At 38.2% G+C, this 20,873-nt stretch overlaps 1 protein-coding gene across 2 annotated transcripts; it reads left to right on the forward strand.

Moving 5' to 3' along the window:
* Nucleotides 1-1,258: 1,258 nt before the first annotated feature.
* Nucleotides 1,259-19,050, forward strand: mfge8b (milk fat globule EGF and factor V/VIII domain containing b). 2 transcript variants are annotated; one of them, XM_057330016.1, is made up of 10 exons: nucleotides 1,259-1,480; nucleotides 8,521-8,646; nucleotides 8,769-8,900; nucleotides 13,135-13,248; nucleotides 13,404-13,585; nucleotides 14,199-14,354; nucleotides 14,543-14,687; nucleotides 15,671-15,873; nucleotides 16,255-16,410; nucleotides 17,277-19,050. In XM_057330016.1, the coding sequence occupies exons 1-10, from the start codon at nucleotides 1,399-1,401 to the stop codon at nucleotides 17,418-17,420; spliced, it is 1,440 nt and encodes a 479-aa protein (XP_057185999.1). In that variant the 5' UTR covers nucleotides 1,259-1,398; the 3' UTR covers nucleotides 17,421-19,050. The 2 variants fall into 2 exon arrangements, with proteins under 2 accessions (XP_057185999.1, XP_057186000.1); XM_057330017.1 differs by having other exon boundaries at nucleotides 1,261-1,480; nucleotides 15,689-15,873.
* Nucleotides 19,051-20,873: the final 1,823 nt, after the last annotated feature.

Genomic DNA, 20,873 nt, shown 5'->3' on the forward strand with positions numbered 1-20,873 from the left:
ATGTCAATCATTTGATTCAATGTCAAAACCATACACGGTGTAGTAAATAATTGTAACCACAAGATGGCAGGAAACAACCGAACACTCACATCATGACATGCATGTGCGAAAGTTGTTTACAGTTTTTATGTATTACAGGCGCTTTCGTCAGTTGTATGTTTTCACAGAAATTCAGAGAATTGGAGAGGCCAGATGCGAAAGTGCTAAGAGTCATGGATCAGCAATCCAAAAACATCTCTATAGCTAAGCATTTGTACAACATTGGTAGTCTATTGCAAAAAGGAATGCACTCTGTGCAGCGCAACTGATTTGATCGTCTTCTAAATGATTGTATTATTTCCCGTAAGTGCTATGAATGAAACTAATTTAGTTACTCTAAGTGACGCTAAATGAGATTATGTTCTGCTAGACCACCAAGCCTCGTGTTTCTTAAATCCAGCTCCGTGATTTTCCCGCAGCCTGCATCCATTAAATTATTACAGATTAGTGGCTCCGCTGGAGGAAAATCAACCTCACTTCATATTCAATCAGATCAATTACTACTACTGTAGCTAAAGTGTGCTCCTAAGAGCCCCAACAACAGAGCCAAGATGAGCATTAACAAGCTATTCTTCATTATGCAGATAAATTCAATCTAGTGGTGCTTGCTTGAACAATTGGTCCTTAAACGTTTTGACTTTGCAACGTCCTTTGAAGTTTGGGATTCTTTATAACAGCATCTTTTTGTACATCGCAGTACCTTGGAGATACACACAATCACAACAAACAACTAGATTTTTTATCAGACATCACCATACAGCATTCACCAATTGATCAACACCCACACGTTCTATCGACCTGCATGCATAAACACATCTGCCACACCAACACACCCACAACCTTAACGTAACAAAGCCAAACCACTGCTTTATATGTGACAAAAATCCGGCTTATCTTGCTTTCCACTACCGTTACGAAAGAATAAACCTTAATCTTCCATTGTATGATTGAAAAGAATGAAGATTGTTAATGTGGAAAATGTTCCACCCAAGTTGGAGTGTTTGAATAAACAGTTTTGACTTCTATAGGGAACAGGCGCCGTGTGCAAAAATTACCCAGCTTTAACACAAATGGCCGAATTCACCAAATGTTTGCCATAGCTGGTTTGTTTACTGTATCAAAACACTCTAGAAGCGCGCAGTTATTCGCTCGATCCCTAATCACTGCCCGAGGGCGGGGCGTGGGCGGGGCCATGTTGTAAAAACAGGATGTAATTGGATGGGAGCAGAGATACACGTGGGGGCGCACATATTGTCCCCTCATGCCTCTAATCTTGCCCGTAGTCATAACGGCGATCGGATACTTACCGAACGACCCTTGAGACGTTCGAAGTGATCGGGAGAGCTGCGTTTTGGCACCATGAGAACTTTTCCAAGCTTGGTTTTTAGTTTGCAACTTTTTACGGTTTGTTTTCTGGTTGTTGCGATCCCCACGGCGAGTGGTAAGTGTTTATCTTTCCTCTGTGCGTTGAGCGCTAGAGAATGCGTGGTGAAACTAACATTTGTAAACAAAGCAAGTCTACAGTTCTTATTTATCTGATTAATTGACAATGCATTAAACAGAGCTCTCTCAACATTACAACACTTGATTTTAAAGTAAACGTCGTTTCACGCTACGTCTAACGTTTTACATTGAATGACGTTTTTGCGTAACACTGTCTTTTGATAAACCTCTTAGTTGTCCTTTTGGAAATTTTAATGTCTCTCTTAAATATATATTTTTTATTATGCATGTCCATACTTGCGTTAAACGCCTCGGGTTGTTTGCTTTGTCCTTCAGTTCTTATATAGATTTATACAAAACATTATGTCCTGATTTTTATTCCATTAAATTGGCATAAAGGTTTGGACAGATGCCAATGCTGCATGGTTATGGGCATTATTACATCTCAGTGCACAGCAGTTTTCTTCCAACCTTTTGGCAACTCGTGTCCTTTTTTTGTTTAATCTAAAGCTTTTGGGCCTCATATCTAAGTTGGTTTCCTACTGCGCTGACCACTTTCGTACAGCAAGCTTTTACTCTTTAAATAGTTATTGTTTGGATGAATTATTTGATCAATTTGGTCCCCATGTAAGACTGCGCCTCAGGCCTTGAACTGGCTAGAGTCTGTAGGTGCGGCTCCAGGACCAAATGACTGAGTCACTTCCCATGAATGTGGCCACTTAAATAACATGCAGCCCAATGAGGCCTGGGCATTTCCTGCCACTAATGACCAATTCAGCAAAACAGGTTTGGATAAAGTCTTAAACACCCTCTTCTAGGGCTGCAACTAACGATTATTTTGATAATCGATTAGTTGGACGATTATTTTTTCGATTATTCGGATAAAAATGTAATTACATCTTTTGCTTATAATAACTAAATCATATATGGGAAAAGTATACACAACTGAACTCATTAGCCTTCTCCCAAAATGTTGTGAATGTCTCCATAACTAACACACCTGGTGAGTTGATTCATGTGTGTCATATTAGAAGCAACTGACAATAGTCTCTCCCAAACGTGGGAGCGAGGGGAGGGTCGGCCAAGGAAATCATTTTTTTGTGCCATGAAATGTGAGATGTTTGTCATTCAAATGTAGTGAAGTACAGTAAAAAGTAAACAGAAAAAGTAATACTTAAGTACAGATACTCAAAAAGTGTACTTACTTCCCACCTCTGAACTAAATAAACCACCAAATCAGGGTATTTAGCCTATTATGTACTTTGCAAAGTACAAACGCCACAAATTGGGTTTTACTAATATAATCTTTAATTTTGTCATTTAAAACACCTCTCCCCGTTAAACTTTAAAACTGCGCAGCTTGAAGAGATGCATGCATAACACGTCTGACTTTAAAACTGCGCAGCTCATGCTGCACGGAGAGACACATCTAAAACGGTCATTTTAAAAGGGAAGAAGACGCCCGTGCTTGATTTATAACTGCGCAGCTCGCAAGTGACGTCACAGACCAACTAATCGATAATGAAATTCGTTGACGACGAATTTCATTATCGATTATTATCGATTTTATCGATTAGTTGTTGCAGCCCTACCCTCTTCCTTACTGAGTTTGACTACAGTTTGATTTGTGGTTAGTGTAAGTTTTAGTTCTCCATGTCAAAGCACCTTTCTATATAATTTAAAGGGCATTGGTTGTTGTTCCCTTTTTTCGCACCTCAAGTGATTAAAATTGTCAACCGGTGACGTTTAGATAGGGTGAAAGCAAAAGTTTACACAAAATTCTTCCTTGAAGCACAAACTGAGAAGATTTCAGTTCAATGAAAAAAAAGGTGACCACAGGCTTTCATGCTCCAGAAAGCACTATGAAGAAGTCTTCCGAGGTCATACTGTCTTTATGTGAAAGCAAGACATTCACAGATGACCTTCTTTTCTCATTTTATTTCACATACAATACAACTTGGCACATTTACTGTCATTCTATAAAAAAGAGCGTCATAAACATGTCACCAAAAATCTCAGTTTACGCTTGACGTAGAAAAGTAAATACAGGTTTGAGAAAACATGCGTTTGATTAAATGATAGCAGAAATGTCATTTTGGGGTTAACTGCCCCTTTAAGAGTCCAGAAATGTTTGTCACACTTATAGATTTGCAAAGATAAACGGCTTTGGGTGGAAGCTCCCATCAATCAAAATCTTGAGCAAAATCTGAAATAAGAAAATACAGATTTCTTTTAATGCAAAAAACAAACTCTTAGGTCAGCTGAGGGTGTAAACACTAATTTTAGTGACCACACAGGCTAGCGCTTTTTACTCTCTCTCTCTCTCTTTTGAAAGAGCGTGAGCCATTCAAAAGCTGTCGCGTGGCCTGTGCCATCTGGCAACAGGGTCTTTCCCTCTGGGGACGGGCTCATTTGTCCTGATGACTTCACTTTTAATACCGGTCCAATAAGGGCTGCGTCTGGTGATTAATTTTCAATAAGACTTAATCAATGTTTCATTCACAGCCACCGCAAAATGGCATTCCTCTCATGAATTCTCTCGCCCCTCGTCTGATGCTCCATTTTCCAATCTGCTGTGTTGAATTTTTTAACATCACGATTCCCTCGTTCCAACACTTCTTGACAAACTTTTGTCACCAGCTTGTGAAAGAATATCACGGCTAAAATGCATCAAATATAATGCCATGTGTTTAGGCATTTCCAAGTTAGATAAGCCTATTAGCGTTGCCTTAGAGAATGGCTATTTCTCTGTACGTCAGAGTGTATTTTTAGACTTTGTTGTTTATTTTAACAGATGGTGTTCAAGAGAAACTCATGTATTACAGAAACCTCACCTTAAGATGTAGACTCGCATATACAGTATCTATATGCGGCCAACATATTTTAAAAAAAAGACTATGGTCTACATACAATGCCTCTTGTGTGTAATGACCGTATCTTTGCAGGTCATTTGCTTTAATTTGACCGTCACAGAGGTGCTCGTGGGCCTCAGTTGCTAAATCTTGATGCTGTATGCTTCAGTGCATTCAGTTGTTCTGGGAGTGTTTTACGGGGGTACGACTGAGGTATGTCAGGATCTGATTCTACTGATGCAGAAAATGCCCTTGTCGTTCATACACACTACACACTTATTTGGACAGTAACGCATTCACACCAGCCATAGTAACAAATCCCAGACGCTTTTAGCGTAAGGCTTAAAGCCATTATGATGCAAAGTCTGTTCCAAAGCTGTCTTAAAAGGCACGCTAACACTTTCTAAATATACACGCGTTGTAGCACAAATCAACAACTAGTGTAAGCTTAAAAGTGGTTGTGTTTTATATGATACAGTACATTCATATTTTTTAATGGCCGTTGTTTTACAAATCACTTATGGACAGTGTCGTGAAGAATAAGAGAACTATAAAACTCAGTTACACGTGGGAATTACCTACAGTTATGACTCAGAATTGCATGACAATACAGTTACGAATCTTTCCTGTCACATTGCCTTTACTGCACACAGATTATGTCCTGAAGTCAAACAGGCATTCTGCGTTTGCGTGCATAGACATGCACGTGTATAGTGTTTGGGTTGTCCGACAGTCTGTTGTTTTTGTTTTGCACCTGTTCCTAATACGATTGTCAAGGGTGCATGCGCCACTCAACAGATTGTCATACCTCTGACTCATTTCAAGAAGCCCTTCCCCACCCTTATGTGTTATTAGTTATAATATCATTGTTATAAGATTACAGATAATTCGGATCAAGTTTTTACATGCTGTTCAGATACAAAAGAAAAGAAAAACAAAATAAGCAGTTGTTTTATATTTGAATTTGATAGTTCTATAGTTCATTTGTTCTTTTTTATTTATGAATTAGGTTAATTCTTTATATTTTTACATTTTATCCTAGCTTGGGCGTTTCCTCTGTGTTCTGTTGGTAAACAATAATCATAAAAAGGAAAGTTTGTGAAGTCAAACTTTGTTGGCTTGACAAAGCTCTTTTTAGCTTAGTTGAAATCTGACAGACCTTGTGTAGTTTGAACACGGTAACTTTTTCGTTGCTACATGGTTGCTAAGCTGTCGTGATTGTTGCCAAACATTTGCTAGGCACATGCTTGGTGGTTATTTAGGTGCTTTTTCAGTTGTTGCTAATGTTTTCTAGCTGGCTTTTCATAGCCAATTGATAACATTTACCCAAAATATATAGTGTATCCAAAAACAACATTTTTGTCAACTCATGTCATTCTTAACCTGTATATGACTCTTTCTTTTGTAGAAGACAAAATAAGATATTTGAGAAATTTCTGAGTGGTTTTGTGTCCACACAATAGAGGTCAATGGGGGCCAGTGTTGTTTGGTTACTTCATTCAAGAGAATAGTTTAGTTTAGTTCAAAATTTCTTCAAAATATTTTTTTGTGTTCTATAGAAGAAAATGACACAGGTTTGGAATAACATGGTGTGAGTACTACATTATGAAAGATTTTCATTTTTAGGTGAACTATCCCTTTAAGCAATCACTTGTGTGTTCTGAATCGCTGTTGCAAGGACGTTGATAAGTGGCTGCTAAAGTACAGAACAAAGCTGGAAAGCTCATGAACAATTACAGTCACAAGTTTTTCCATTGAAGTCTGAGAGGTTTTTGATCATTTACAATGGAAAAGTACAAGTGTGGTTTGGTTAGAAACTTTACCTGAGAAAAAGGGGATCTAGCAAGTTTGATAACTAAAGCTGAAAAGCTCTAGAAAGAATTAAAGTCGGATGTTACAAGTGGGTCATTTCAGGTCTCTGGGCAATTTCATCATCACTTAATTTGTCAATGTCAAGCCAGTGTATCGTGTTTGTTATTGAACTGTTTACTTTGAGTTGTTCCCGAAACGTAAGCCTGCATATTTTCTGGAACGTCAGCACCGGGGCAGTCACATGAGTCAGTTGGCGAGAATTGTTTTTACCATATTGGGGATTGGCCTGGTAGAATGCTGGCAGTTGCTCATTTTCAGATCTAGCTCTGCAGTGCCCCACTTTGTTTACTCGGGGGCACTCAATTCCTCCCTAAATCGGTTGCGTCTCTCTTTGTCCCTGTTTGTGCCTCAATTGTGAGCGAGAGACAAACACTCCAACGGTTGCTTGCCCTAACATGTTTAAAGACCATATGATATACCGGAGTGCCTAAAGCCATCAATCCGAAAGCCCGTGGGAATAATCTGCCCTCACTTTCATTTCAGAGCTTTGCTGATCAAAAAGCAAGCTCAGCTGATGCACCGCAGATCAGATGTTTCACTTCATCAAAGTGATTTCAGCTGAAGCGTTCAGTTCTGTCTAATGGCCTTTCATAGCGTAGTTTCTAACAAAAGCAGAAATGTGACTAAACGCGTGTTTAAAGTTATTAATCCGCTATGAATTGCTTTCAAAGCACCACTTCCCGCTGTCAATCTCTTCGTTCAGCGAGACATTTTTGTTGACTGTGGATTTTTAAAGCTATCAGTGATGAGAATGAGACACTTTCATTTCCCTGTAGGGTTTTCAGTCAAGGATGGGTTGACTTGAGGTGTTGAACAATTTGTTCCTGGCGTGTGTTGGGAGGCAATTCCAAGGGAAACGATTTTTCAGGACAAATTGGTTTCTTTGTGGCAAATGTGCTTTCAACAATCTGGTACAGTGTTTGAAGGAGTATGCATTCCATTCCAAATAAACAAGGTAATCGTTTGGATAAGAAGGTTTCTGTTTATGCAGAGCAAGCCGTTATCATTATCCCAGAAATTCTGACCCTGAGCGCGAAGGCCGTCATCGTTTGTTGCGATTAGAGAAGACCAAAAGTCTTGGTGAGAAACAAGTTCAAGCTGTTGAAGCTTGCAGTAGAGCCGCATGAAGCTAGCGCTAATTATCGTTTTGACTAGCATTCACCTCGAAAAAACACTGCAGAGCGTCTCTGTTGTGGTATTTTGGATGGGCGCCAGGGGAGGACACAACGATGCGGGGAGGCTCTCATGGAGGTGTCATTTAAACAGGGTTGTGGGAAGCCAGCACAGACTTTGGAAAGTTCAGCACATGTCGCCAATGTAAAGTCTATAACAGGAGGCCCCAAAATTAACCCTTAAAGATGCTGGTAGCACAGAAGAAATTGAAGGGTTGAATTTTTGAAGCTTTATTTTGGTATCAAACGATGTTGGAGGTGCAATTTAGTACGACCCTCATTGTGGACAGCAAAATAACAGTATAGTTCAATGGACAGCGCACCCAAAAATAAAAATTCTGTCATCATTTACTCATCCTTGTGTCATTCCACATCTGTATGACTTTCTTTCTTCTACAGAACACAACATATGATATTTTGAAGAACGCTGTAACCAAACAACATTAACTCCAATTGAGATCCATTGTATAGATGCAAAACCACAGAGACATTTCTCAAAATATCTTCTTTTGTGTTTAAGAGCAGAAAAAGTCCATTTTTGAATGACATGAGGATGAATAATTGACAGAATTTTTATATTCGGGTGAACTATCCCTTTAATACTTTTTGTTTTCAAACACAATACAGTTTGGAACTATTTCTCGAAGAGTTTCTTTACATTGTAGGTCTCGTTTTGGCTATGTTTTAGGTAACATGTATTTTTTTAACATGATTTTTTTCCGTATTTTGCTGTCCCACATACAATGAACATTCCAGAACTGTTTAACTATAGACCACGTGGTTGTATTTCTCAAAAAAAACATTTACAGTAGGTTTATATAATGCTGCAGCATTGACAGCAGTTTGAGTCTTTTTGGCCGGACAGTCCTAATAAAAACATGAACAAAGTATCCAGTATCCACATCCTTTTTGGAGCAAACAATGTGTTGTCATCTAATACATCCATGTCATTTATAACCAAAAAAAATCCCATCAAAAAGTACTGGTGATATTTAATATAATGGAATGGTCCTTCATAAATTGTTACATGGATTTAAATGTTAAACTGCTTTACAAATGATTTGTGCCGAAATTCTTCCGACATGTTTAATGAATGAGCTCTGTTGAGAAGTCAATATAACATCCTGTTGTTTTTTTCCCAGCCGACTACTGTGAGATAAACGTGTGTCTAAATGGAGGAACATGTGTAACGGGAGCAGGGAAAGATCCCTTCATCTGCATCTGCGCCGATGGTTTCACAGGACACGTCTGCAACGAGACCGAGATTGGTAAAATACTTATCAGTTATTATATATTCATGTGAGAAAAAGCAGTCGCGTTGTACACCAAAAGTGCAAAGGTTGCTTGTATCTGCTAGAGCCGGCTGATGTCATATGACCTTTGATCTCAGGGCCCTGCAACCCTAACCCCTGTAAAAATGACGGCATCTGTGAGATCATCTCCAGCTCTCGGCGAGGGGACGTCTTCAGCGAATACGTCTGCAAGTGCGCCACGGGTTTCGACGGAATCCACTGCCAGAACAGTGAGTGAAACACATCAATAAATCAGTTACCATTATATTCAAACCAAACTCAATTTTTGAATGTAAAAAAGAATGTTAGCTTATAAAGTTTTGCATCTCGTAGAAAAAGGTTTGATACTGCAGGAACACTTTATCAGAAGTGTGTTTTTGAACAGTAAGGATAAAGAATCACATGCAGCTGTTCTCTTCATAAATGTGTGACTAATTTCACCAAGTGCCGTGTCGACGTCAATCCCAGAAGCTCTCAGGAAGTAATGAGGGCAGATGGCCGATACTCCGCTATGTTGATGGATGAATGTGTTAACAAGCATAGAACGGCTTCAGTATCTGCTGGCAGTCGTCTGCTGTTGGTTGATAGACAAACAGACTATAAACAAAGTAACGGCGACATGGTTGTTACCAGAATTGCACTAGATATGCTGATACTAAAATGCAGTTGGTTCCACAATTATTATTTAAATAAGTTTAACCTCTTATACTCTGGCACCCCTGCTGACCTACCGGTGGGTCCAATATTGCATCATCAAATCTATAATTTGAGAAGCGCAAAACTAGACATATTTGAAAACTTGGAAGCTTTCTGACTTTTTTTGTGCATTTATGTTACAAAAAAGAACATGGTCTGAATTTCACCTACGGTTTGCCAAACACAAATGTGTATTAAGGATGAAAATTGGGGTCTGCTTTTATTTTTGTCACAGTAGTTTATTCAAAGACTGCATTTGTCATGCTGTATTTCACAGACTTGATAAAGTAAACTTGCTGTTTTGTGGTAAAGGAATTAATCGGAGAGCTAAGGATAAAACTGGAAATCCCCACGTAATTGAACATTGCTATACGTCAGCATCGTTTAGTCATCCGCAGAGACTTCCTTTTTTTCTTACTGATTATGGTGGACCTTATGGCTTTGGTGCCGGTTGATAGCAGGGTTATGATGTTTAGACTGGTTTTATTTAGGATTGCGGGTGCTTCTTCCGAGTGTGGTTAGAATGTGGTTACAATCGAGGATGATGACTTTGAATTGACTGTTTAAGAGTCTCAATCCTTCAGATAGATCTAAATCATGCTCGGTCAGATTGGAGCTCAGAAAAAGCCACACGCACTGTATAGTTTAGTGGCAGCACAAATTAAAATCCATCTTTATCGTAGCACGCCCACGCCGTCACACACACTGGCCCTGTTGCTGGGGTAAAATGCAAGTGGAGGAAGCAAAGTAAATGAAGTCCGCACGTTCACGACTCTCAGCTGGCAGAAATGTTTCACTGACAGCATGAAATCAGTCTGAAAGCCATGCAAGAGGCCGTTAAATGTGTGTCAAAAAGCTTTTAAGCGGCGGAGTAGCGGTCGCATTCACTGCGGTGATGGAAAGGAGTAGAAACCTGCTGTTTAAAGGAATAGTACACCCGAAAACTAAACTTCTGCTGTCATTTACTGACTGTCATGTTGTTGCCGAGATGCCTTTCTGTCACTAAAGTGTAATTTCTTTTTATTCTGCTGAATTCGAGATGGTTTTCTCACCTCTGTCACTTTATTTTTATCTAATTGTGGCCTTTTCCTTAATTAGCGTATTTTTTCCTCACACTTCTTTTTCATTACAGTCAAAGGAACTGAACCGAATGGTTGTTAGGTTACCTCAGAGCTGTTCTAAAACCGCTCTAATTCCAGTCAATTCATACAGCTGTTATCTCAAAATAGTCTGGCATACAGAAAGACTTTTGACTTAACAGCAGAAGGTCTAGTCCACATTGCAGGTAACTGACTGACGTCTAAAGCAACCACTCACAATTCAACAAAATCAAACCTCAGGAGTGACATAAAGTCATCCAACAGCAATGTGAAAGACTGACAGCATGACCAGACACATGAAAACTGTGATAATAATCCAGGTTATCACATTAAAAAAAATTCCTAAATGCATGTAGAAATATTACTGACATATTTCTTAAAAGTGAATATGAACTTGTTTTCTTTGCAGTATTTGAGATCTGAAAAAATACAGAGCATCCTTTCTGTTATTTTGACCTGTTTCTCCAGTTTTCATTTTCTGCACATGAATGCAAATAGAAACGTTTTATTAAAAAAATTGGAAGAAATATTGTTAGTATTTCACAGAATGAAACAAAAATGATAATTTTACCTAAACACATAGCTATAAATAGTGGTCTTGTTTCTAAATTTCTAAAAAAAAAATGGCCGGCCTAAGTGTCCTGTTGGCATCTTCTCAAAAGCCTGCAGGTTCTACCCTCGATGAGAAAGCTGCTGAAGGAAGACTATGTCGATTTGTGCGTTTGTGATCACAATAATCAAAAGACAACATTACTGAGGCTGAAAACTCAGGAAGTTCTCAAAAGCTTTTTATTCTTTTTCAAACTTTTCTTTTTTTTCATGGATGCCCCATTTTGACAGTCATGTGCATGTGGAGAGCCGCTAACCTTCTAGTTCATTGATCAGGATGATGTTGCAACTGACATAAGGTTGCATTTCACATTATGGAGCAAGCTATCGATGTTCACCGAGTAATACAATACACTACTGTGTTGAATTGCTTCTCCGTCTGTGGGTCACAGTGAATCAGTTTTTAACAAAAGCATTAGGAATAATCGTTAGCATTTACAGTCTTATTCTGAATTGCGATGAATGTGGCCGGAACAGCTTACGCCAATCGGTAGTCTGTTCAGCTTTGTATCCCTCTATAGACGGTATTTTAAATAGGCTAAATATTAATATTAAATAATTTCCAGGGGATTAATAATTAAACAGTATTAGGAAATAGCAAAACCGAAGGTTTTTCAAATGTAATAATAATATTTGAATATTTTTTGCAAATGTCCTGTCGCATGGATTGCTGTACTCCATATAAAACTTTTATTTACAAAAATTATCAGGATTTGACTAATTCTTTTATTATTATTATTATTATGCCTGCAGCATATAAACAGTGTCTGTTCCTGTAGCTCAACTATGCAAAAGTTGGTTCGATTCCCAAGGAACACACAAAAAACTGTATACAATTAAATGCACTGTAAGTCGCTTTGGAAAAAAATGTCTGCCAAATGCATAAAAATGTAAAATATAAATGCATACTAAACTAAGGCAGCATTATGCTTTCATTTCTGTTACCTAACAATGTATGTAGGTCATAAAACATGACAGTCCATCACAGACTGTTATTGTGACCCTTACAGGAAGATGTCACTCTCTGACCTCAGGAGGTCTGGAAGTGTTTTATTATGTCTGAGCCTTGTATTGACGCTGGACTGCTGTTAGCAGTCATGCCATATCACACCATCTGTACACACCAGATAATCCCCCCTGATTTCCGGTAGTTTTTCTGGAATGTTTGGAGTCTTGTCAAACTGATTTTTCTTTCATTTTATGGTAGTTCTCTGTGCACAGCAATGCAGTTCAGCCCATTTTCACACGCGCACACATACAAAGAGTCCACTATACAGCAGCGCTCTGACTCATCACATTGACCTTTTTATGTTTGGGTTGGAGCAGGTTTGGCCCTCTCGGTCATAAGTGGATTAGGAATTTAAACAGGTCTGAGATCAGATGGTGCTTTCCTCTTTAAGAATGACTGTAAAGATCATGCGATTTCCATCTGTTAATATACAACATGGTTCATGGATAGCTTAACCTTAGAAGTTCATCCTTGCCCCCGATTCTACATCCAAGAACTAGACACCTGAAAGAGGAATTGCTTTTTGCACAGCATTGTATTGTTTTATCATTTTATCAGTTAAAAACTTACAAATCATCTATATATTTTTGTTTAAAAGTATGTACATTACATTCAAAGTGCTTATAATGTACTCAACAATACCAATAATAGTAATATCCTAAATAATATATTTATATTAAGTAACCTTTTTCACTGTGAAATTTGCAAACTGTTTATACAATAAAAATGTGTTTAGACTTTCAAAAGTGTTTTATTTTGGTTAGCTTTGATAATTTAATTTGTAACTAAAGTTATAAACAGAAATAATGTATTGCATTTTTTTTCAATTTATAGCAAACATTTTGCAGAATGAATATGTGTATTATTTAAAAATTCTTTGAACGTTCTGCTTTTAATTTTCTCCTTGCTTTGAAGTTCTTATGCATGTTGCCAGTGAGCGCCACCTAAAGGTCACAAAGAAAACTACAGTAGAACTGAAATAGGGTGTATTGTGCCATCACTTTGCTCAGACCCGAGCCTTCGTGAAACTTTATAACTTGTTCCTTCCAGATGTGAATGACTGCGCAGGCCAACCTTGTCAGAATGGAGGCTCCTGTCGAGATCTGGATGGAGATTTCACATGCACATGTCCCTCACCCTATGTTGGAAAGCACTGCCAACTGCGTAAGCAGGACGCTGCACACAACCAGCTCTTGATTCCCTCCAAATATTTGTAATTTTGTAACAACGTGGTCATCACACTGTTTAGCCATCTGTTCATACGACTGTTTGTCTCCCGAGCGTGTGAATATCAGCTAAAGTTTGGCTCTGGTCCCCAGGCTGCATCTCTCTGCTGGGAATGGAAGGTGGAGGTATCGCCGAGTCTCAGATCTCAGCCTCATCTGTGTACTATGGCTTTCTGGGACTGCAGCGCTGGGGGCCCGAGCTGGCCCGGCTGAATAAAAAGGGACTTGTTAATGCTTGGACCTCTGCCACACATGACAAGAACCCCTGGATTCAGGTGAGCTACTGTATAATAGTCTACCTCTATTAAGATTTTTTTTTTTTTAGATTTAGATTTAGATTCAATTTATTGTCATTGCACATGTACATGGCAACGAAATGTGACCTCTGCATTTAACCCATCCAGAGAGTAGTGAACACACGTACCCCCGGAGCAGGGGGTAAAGTGATAGTTCACCCCAAAATTTTGTTACTCACTCTATTGTCATTTCAAACCTGTATGACTGTCTTTCTTCTGCTGAACACAAAAGAAGATACTTTGAAGAAAGTTGGTAACCAAACAGCATTGGCACCCATTCACCCATAGTGTATGAACACAAAACCAGTGCAAGTGAATGGGTGCCAGTTGACAACATTCTTCGAAATATCTTTTTTGTGTTCTGCGGAAGAGAAAATGATGACAGAATGTTCATTTTTGGGTGCACTATCACTTGAAAAACTAAAGCACCTGTGCATTATAAACACCTGTAATACACCTGTGTATTATAAACTGGGAAAGTTGTATGAAGTATTATTAGATCTTATAATAAACAACTTGTTTAAACACAAAAGTCAGTTATTTAAATTACCGTCAGTATTTACACCACAAAAATAATTTTTTCTTTATCTAGATCAATATGCAGAGAAAGATGCGGTTTACTGGCATCATTACCCAGGGGGCAAGTCGGATTGGTACGGCGGAGTTTATCAAGGCCTTCAAAGTGGCATCGAGCTTAGATGGGCGAACGTATACAATGTATAGACCTGAAGGCCAAAGCAAAGACATGGTAAGACTTCACTTACTATACCCAATCATTTTTTTTACTTTGAAACAAAAAATTAAAACAATTTTCTTAAGCAGAAGTATTTTTTCCCGTAAACTTGCTATTATCTTTATGCTGTATTCTTGTACATTGACCTGTAGTAGTTGTGTAATGTAGGATTAATTGTTACTGACGAATCGTCTGTTTTCCAGGCTTTTATTGGCAACGTGGACAACGATGGAACGAAGACCAATTTGTTTGATCCTCCCATCATCGCTCAGTACATCCGAATCGTTCCTCTTGTGTGTCGCAAAGCCTGCACGTTGAGAATGGAGCTGGTCGGCTGTGAGCTCAATGGTAAAGACCAAAACTATTTGTTACCCTCCATGATTGTATACAGAGTTCTGTGACATCAAAAACAGGTTAAAACAGCTCCAGTAAAAATGACATGACGTACTGCAAGCATAGGGAAGTGTCGTTCCGTAATGTTGATCTTTTTCATGCAATGGAGTCAAAAACCAGAGGATTTCTGTCTGTGGGAAGGAAGTCAAAAGGCGGAGAAAATCTCTTCCATCTGGGACTCCGGCCACCAGATGTTCTCAGCTTAAATCTCTCAGACATTTGACTTGTTTAGCACACGTGTCCAAATTTTAGGATGCGTAGAGTAATGATGAATCGCAGTGTTTGATTTGTGTGGTGTGTGCTTGGTACATTTTTGGTACATTTAAGACTTTTGGGGAGGGGTTCTAAGAAAGATGAACTTTTCTTGGTGTGTAAACACCACTTCACAATGGACCCAACAACACTCCTTAAAGGGATAGTTCACTTTTTTTTGTTTTTACCCACATTTCAGACCTGTATGACGTTCTTTCTTCTGCAGAACACAAAAGAAGATCTTTTAAATAACGTTGATAACCAAACAACATCGACCCCCATTGACTTCCATTATATGGACACAAAACCACTTAAACTTTTGTCAAAATATCTTTTTTTGTGTTCCCAAGGAAACAACGAGTCATATGTACGTGCATAAATATAGTAAAAATGTTATGTACCATCATATACCTCAATTCACCGCATTGCCCACTTCACCCATCCATCTGTTTCTATCAGGCTGTCCATCACCATGCATACTTCACGCACTGCCAGTTCTCGCCTGCATGCGCTTCAAGCACACACCATCACGCATAACATCTTGTCGCTCACCTGCTTAAAACTCGCTCTCTGCTTTGGGACAAACCAGTGCTGATGTGGTTGTGCTGCTTGTGCCATCACGCTGACAAGCTTTTCATCCCACTTCCTGTTCCCGCCCCTCCTCTTCCTGTTATCTCACTTCACAGTGTATTTCAACACGACAGGTTGCTCCGAGCCGCTAGGTGTCAAGTCACGGCTGATCGACGACAGGCAGATAACGGCTTCCAGCTCGTTCCGCACCTGGGGGATCGAGGCGTTCACCTGGCACCCGCATTACGCCCGACTGGACAAGCATGGCAAGACTAATGCCTGGATAGCGGCCACCAATGACCGCTCCGAGTGGCTGCAGGTGAGAAAATCTTTTAAGGGCTGAAAAAATTGAAGGAGTTTCATTTACAGTCCTGTTCAAAACAAGTAGATAATGTTAAAAATGTCTTGATTTAATTCATTTCAAGGCATTTATAAAAATGAATGCACTCGTGTCTTCCAATAAAAGAAAAAAAAGGAAGTCTATCAATAAGTAATGAATATCGTTTACATTCTGTAGCTTAAGAACACTCTTTTACAATTTTTTAATATAATTTTTTTATTACCAGGGGTGTAACAGCCATTTCATCCATTAGAAAATCCTTTAAATAGGTGCTTTCTAAACTCTCCAATTAAATTTTTTTGCAAACAATAATCCATCATTCACTCATAAATATTTGTTTTTATTTTTTGTGTGTATCAGGTGGACTTGCTCCGACCAAAGCGCATCACAGGAATAATCACGCAAGGAGCCAAAGACTTTGGAAATGTGCAGTTTGTTTCGGCATTCAAAGTTGCGTACAGTGATGACGGAAAGTATTGGACCATAGTCAAAGACGAAAACACAAAAACAGATAAGGTTTGTTTCTAAACTTTAAAGGTTAATTATTTAAAGCCAACATGAAGTCAAAATTCACCCTTATATGAATTCCTATGGGATTACTTTTGTGTCAATAAAAATGAACGCAAACTAAAAAAAAAACGAACAAAAATATACAATGAGAAAGAAAAAAAACACTTTGATAATGAAAACAATAAACTCAATTGCAAGAATGTGACATGATTTTCAAATAAACTGCTATTTTTCTTAACAATTTTCTAAGTTTCGTTTTTGCAAATAATAGTTTTGAATTCGCTGCTAGATTTTTCATTTGCGCTTTTCGAGTTTTTGTTTACGTTTCTCAAGTTTTCGTTTGCCTCTCTGGCACAAATCTCACGTGTAGGTGGGACTTATGGCCGCTTTACGCTGATTAAATAGTTAGTTTTTGATTGATAGACCAAGACCTCTCATCTATCCCGTCGAACCACCTGTCATACCGAGACTACTATCACATTAAATCAATCTCTTCAACCTACATTTTTCATTTGGATTTTTTTAAATAAATAACATTATTGCAACAAAACAGCATTTCTTGTTGACCTAAATTACATTTTTATGCTTTTAGTGGTTTTGTGATTTGCTTATGTACCTTACATTGGTTGGACATATTTTTGAAGGACTTTATATAGACAGAACAGTTACAGTACATCCAATGTACATCCATTTACCAAGCGCACATGTGACATGAATCATACAGTATCACTCACAAACCACATGCATAATGCTTTCAGATTCCGCCCCCGTATACCTTCAACTGACCCCACATCTCTATCTATACTTGTTCCTTTTCCAGCCATCTGTCATGTTCTTATCTCACCCCGTCTTTTTTTCTGCATCACCTACAGATTTTCCCCGGCAACAGTGACAACAATGTGCACAAAAAGAATGTGTTTGAACCCCCTTTCGTCTCACGATTCGTCCGGATGCTGCCGTGGGAGTGGCATGAACGCATCACCCTGCGAATGGAGCTGCTGGGCTGTGATGAGTAGAGCTCCTCCCACCTTCTCACTCTCCCTTCCTCTTCTTTAATACTTCCCTCCATTCCTCCCTGAACTGTCCCTGCACTGCCTCACTCGTATCAACAGAGGGCGCCAACACCACAAGTCTCTGCACTGCTGGAGGACTGATCTATCATTGGCCCAAGCTTAAATCTCACAGTTTGAATATTTTGCATTAAATACTTTGTATTACTATGTTTGACTGCAGTGCCCTTAAAAAAAATTATGCTATTGTTTGGCGGACATGACCACATTGAGAAATTTCTTATTTACTCAAGTAAAGAATTATATTGAAAACAACAGTTTTGGAAAGTATGATCTTGTACATACCAAATATATTAGAATTTATTTATTTTCACAGCTGTTGTGTTGGTCGATTGGTTATAAATGCAGTTTTTGAAGTTGTTTATATTAGATAATTGAATTAGGAAATCATAAATTCTTTAAATGTGGTTTTGACGTGATCTATGCTTTCTTGTATGTTATGGCATATTAATATTTGTCGTTGATTTCATCTTAAACTGTCTCATAACTAGACTTAATGCTTTCAACATAACTTTTTTACAGCTTAACATGAATTGTGACAGTCAATCATATATATTATAATTTGATCAATATTGTTTAAATTTGATGCCTTGGATCTCAGGTGCAGTTGAATCAATTGCAGTGTGCTACTGAATATTGCTTTTTTATTCCAGCATAATTCTGAAATAAACCAAAATGTTTGGTACAAAAAACATTATTCGCTCACAAGCCAAAGTGGTCTCATCTTTCCTTATTATGATGTCATAGAGAATGTGTAATATTTCTTATTTTTTAAATCGGGGGCCACTTTTTTGCAGTATGCGCATAGACATAAATATCCTGTCGGTGGATCGGTCACGCCACGTGCAGTATCGAGGCTTTCATATAATAAGATGCGGGGTGAGGGTGCGAATCTAATTTGATATGATTTCTACGGTGGCACTGAACCTTTGATATGACCGTCCAATCTACATAATGTTTTCAAAATGATGCGTTGTGACCTCCCCAACCAATCCACTCGAATAAATTTACAATTTTTGGGCTTGTGCAATATAAGTATTAATATAAATAAATATTAATGGAGCTTTAGACGTTATGTGGGCAGTATTTATCTGAGATATATTCTGAGAAGAACTGAAGAAAAGCTAACACTGAAGACTTGTAAAAATCCAGCATGGTTGTGTATTTTCTGTAGGTCGTCTGTACCAATGTTAGCATTTGATTTTCTTATTGCAGTAAACATATCAGCATTGTTTATTCTATTCAATGTGTGTTCTTTCAATGATTCTTAAACGTATTTTTATTTTGTCTTTTTTAATGCTTCATACTGTAGCACCCTTGTGTTCACACTGTTTAGGCCATATATTCTTAGTATCTCCTGAAATATTTTCATGTTCTTACAGTAATTGTAGAAGGAAATAAAGAAGACAAGTAGATACTTATGGCCTTTCAAGCATGCTGTTTGTTGTTATGAATCATCCTTAGTATGCTTAGTATGCAGGTTTATAAAAACATTTTCCCCATAAATAAAAGTGGAACAGTTGACCAACCTTAGAAAATATGTACAGTATATGAGGATTTCAATAAAGATCTCTGTGTCTATAGTACCTTTGACTAATAGGCCCTTATTACAAAAATCTCTTCTTTAATGATTGACAAGCTCCACACAGGCACAGTGCAGGAAGAATTGAAGTGGTAGTCCAAAGAATGACAGGAAAACACCAGCACCCAATGGGCAAAGCCAGGAAGGATTCCTTTCTGGAAAAACAAGGCTATTTTGAATGAGGTTTGTGGCAAATGTTTTGACAGGAGCAAACATTCCTTACATTCTACATCTCTCATTTCAAGGAAATCACTCATTCACCTCGTGTTTGACACATTTATGAGAGGCTATAATGTACACGGAATATTTTTAAGTTATTGTCAAAATCACCAGTGCAAATGAAAATACAGATTTACACATACATTGTCTAAATAACTACCTTAAAAACCCACAATACTGTGCAGCTGAATTCCATTTATTCGAAAGCATGTAGTCATTCAGAAGAATGAGAAGACCATTTGGAAGCTCTTACATTTTTCACAAAAATTTCACTCAGTTATGCGAAAGGACCACAGTCTTTAAGAAACGCAACTGTTTCACAATCAAAACAAGAAAACAAAGCTATCATGTGGTTTTGGAGAGCATGGAATATGACACACAAATCCTATTAACTACTTTCATAGTTAAAACTTGAAGTTGAAATCTGTGAATATATTAATTTGAAAACAATTTATTTTTATATAAAGTTTTAACAAGAATGTATTTATTATTTATTTATTTTTAAAGGTCTAGTGTATGATATTTAGTGGCATCTAGCAGTGAGGTTGCGAATTGCAGCCAATGGGTCATTCCACCCCTCCCTTTCAGAGCACTACGGTGGCTGACGCAGATCTAAAATGTCGTCACGTTTTAGCTTCTTTGCCGAAGGAGATAACGTAATTACGAAACGCGCTCTGTAGAGCAGTTTGTCCGTTCAGGGCTACTGTAGAAACAACATGGTGAATTCCACGTAAGGGAACCCACAGTGTACGTAGATAGAAATAGCTCATTCTAAGGTAATAAAAACATAACGCTTTATTGTGTAAGGTCTTTATACACCTCTGAAGACATGGTTATGTATATTATATTGCATTTCTGTCAATAGATCCTCCAAAAAATTACACACAGCACCTTTACATACATTTTTACATGTATTTTCTGAGGCAGTTGTAACTGAAAAAAAGATAGAGTAAAATCTAAAACATTTACCTCCAGCTTTTTTGGACCTACTCATTTTGAGCGAATAATTAGAGTACAATGTTCTCTCTCCCCAACTCTTGCTGCCAAAATTATGCTTCTGTGAAGCTCCCAGCTGTTCACAGGGTCTTGGCGTTCGTTGCCTTAGGCCAGGCCTTTCATCTTGGCTGTGGGGACTAATTGGCGCGGATCTTCAAATGCGTCGCTAATGGTCCCGAGCATCTGTGAGGGAGGCAATGCAAATCTCTGTCTCGCTCACATAGCCTACTCCATTTCACAGTTTTTGATGGATTGAAATAGGGACAGTTGAAGGTGGTACAGTGGTTAAGGGTCAAACTACTGAGTGATGATGTTATTCCAACATCCAGGTCATCCAAAGGCCATCAAACAGTCTTTTCCTCTTTAAATCATGCGTTTAGCTTCAGTTTCTGGTGAGTGCCAGTTATTATTACAAAGACAAAAAAAACCACCTTTATTAAAAAAAAGGTCATAATTTAGAAGAAAACATCAAAGTGGATAAAAGACAGTGGCTGTGGGACAGACCTTTAAATCCCCGGTGGCCATGAATGAAAGGAAATTTTCACATCTGCAAGGCTATGTATACTTTTCTCTAATATTTACTTTGGAAAATTAGCACACTT

Source organism: Triplophysa rosa, linkage group LG3 (genome assembly GCF_024868665.1).
Source record: "Triplophysa rosa linkage group LG3, Trosa_1v2, whole genome shotgun sequence".
NCBI lineage: Eukaryota > Metazoa > Chordata > Actinopteri > Cypriniformes > Nemacheilidae > Triplophysa > Triplophysa rosa.

Coding starts and splice junctions, on each gene's coding strand:
- mfge8b (XM_057330016.1), top strand. CDS start 1,399: ATGAGAACTTTTCCAAGCTTGGTTTTTAGTTTGCAACTTTTTACGGTT. Junction 8,901..13,134: donor CGGAATCCACTGCCAGAACA/GTGAGTGAAACA, acceptor TGTTCCTTCCAG/ATGTGAATGACTGCGCAGGC. Junction 16,411..17,276: donor AAAACACAAAAACAGATAAG/GTTTGTTTCTAA, acceptor CATCACCTACAG/ATTTTCCCCGGCAACAGTGA.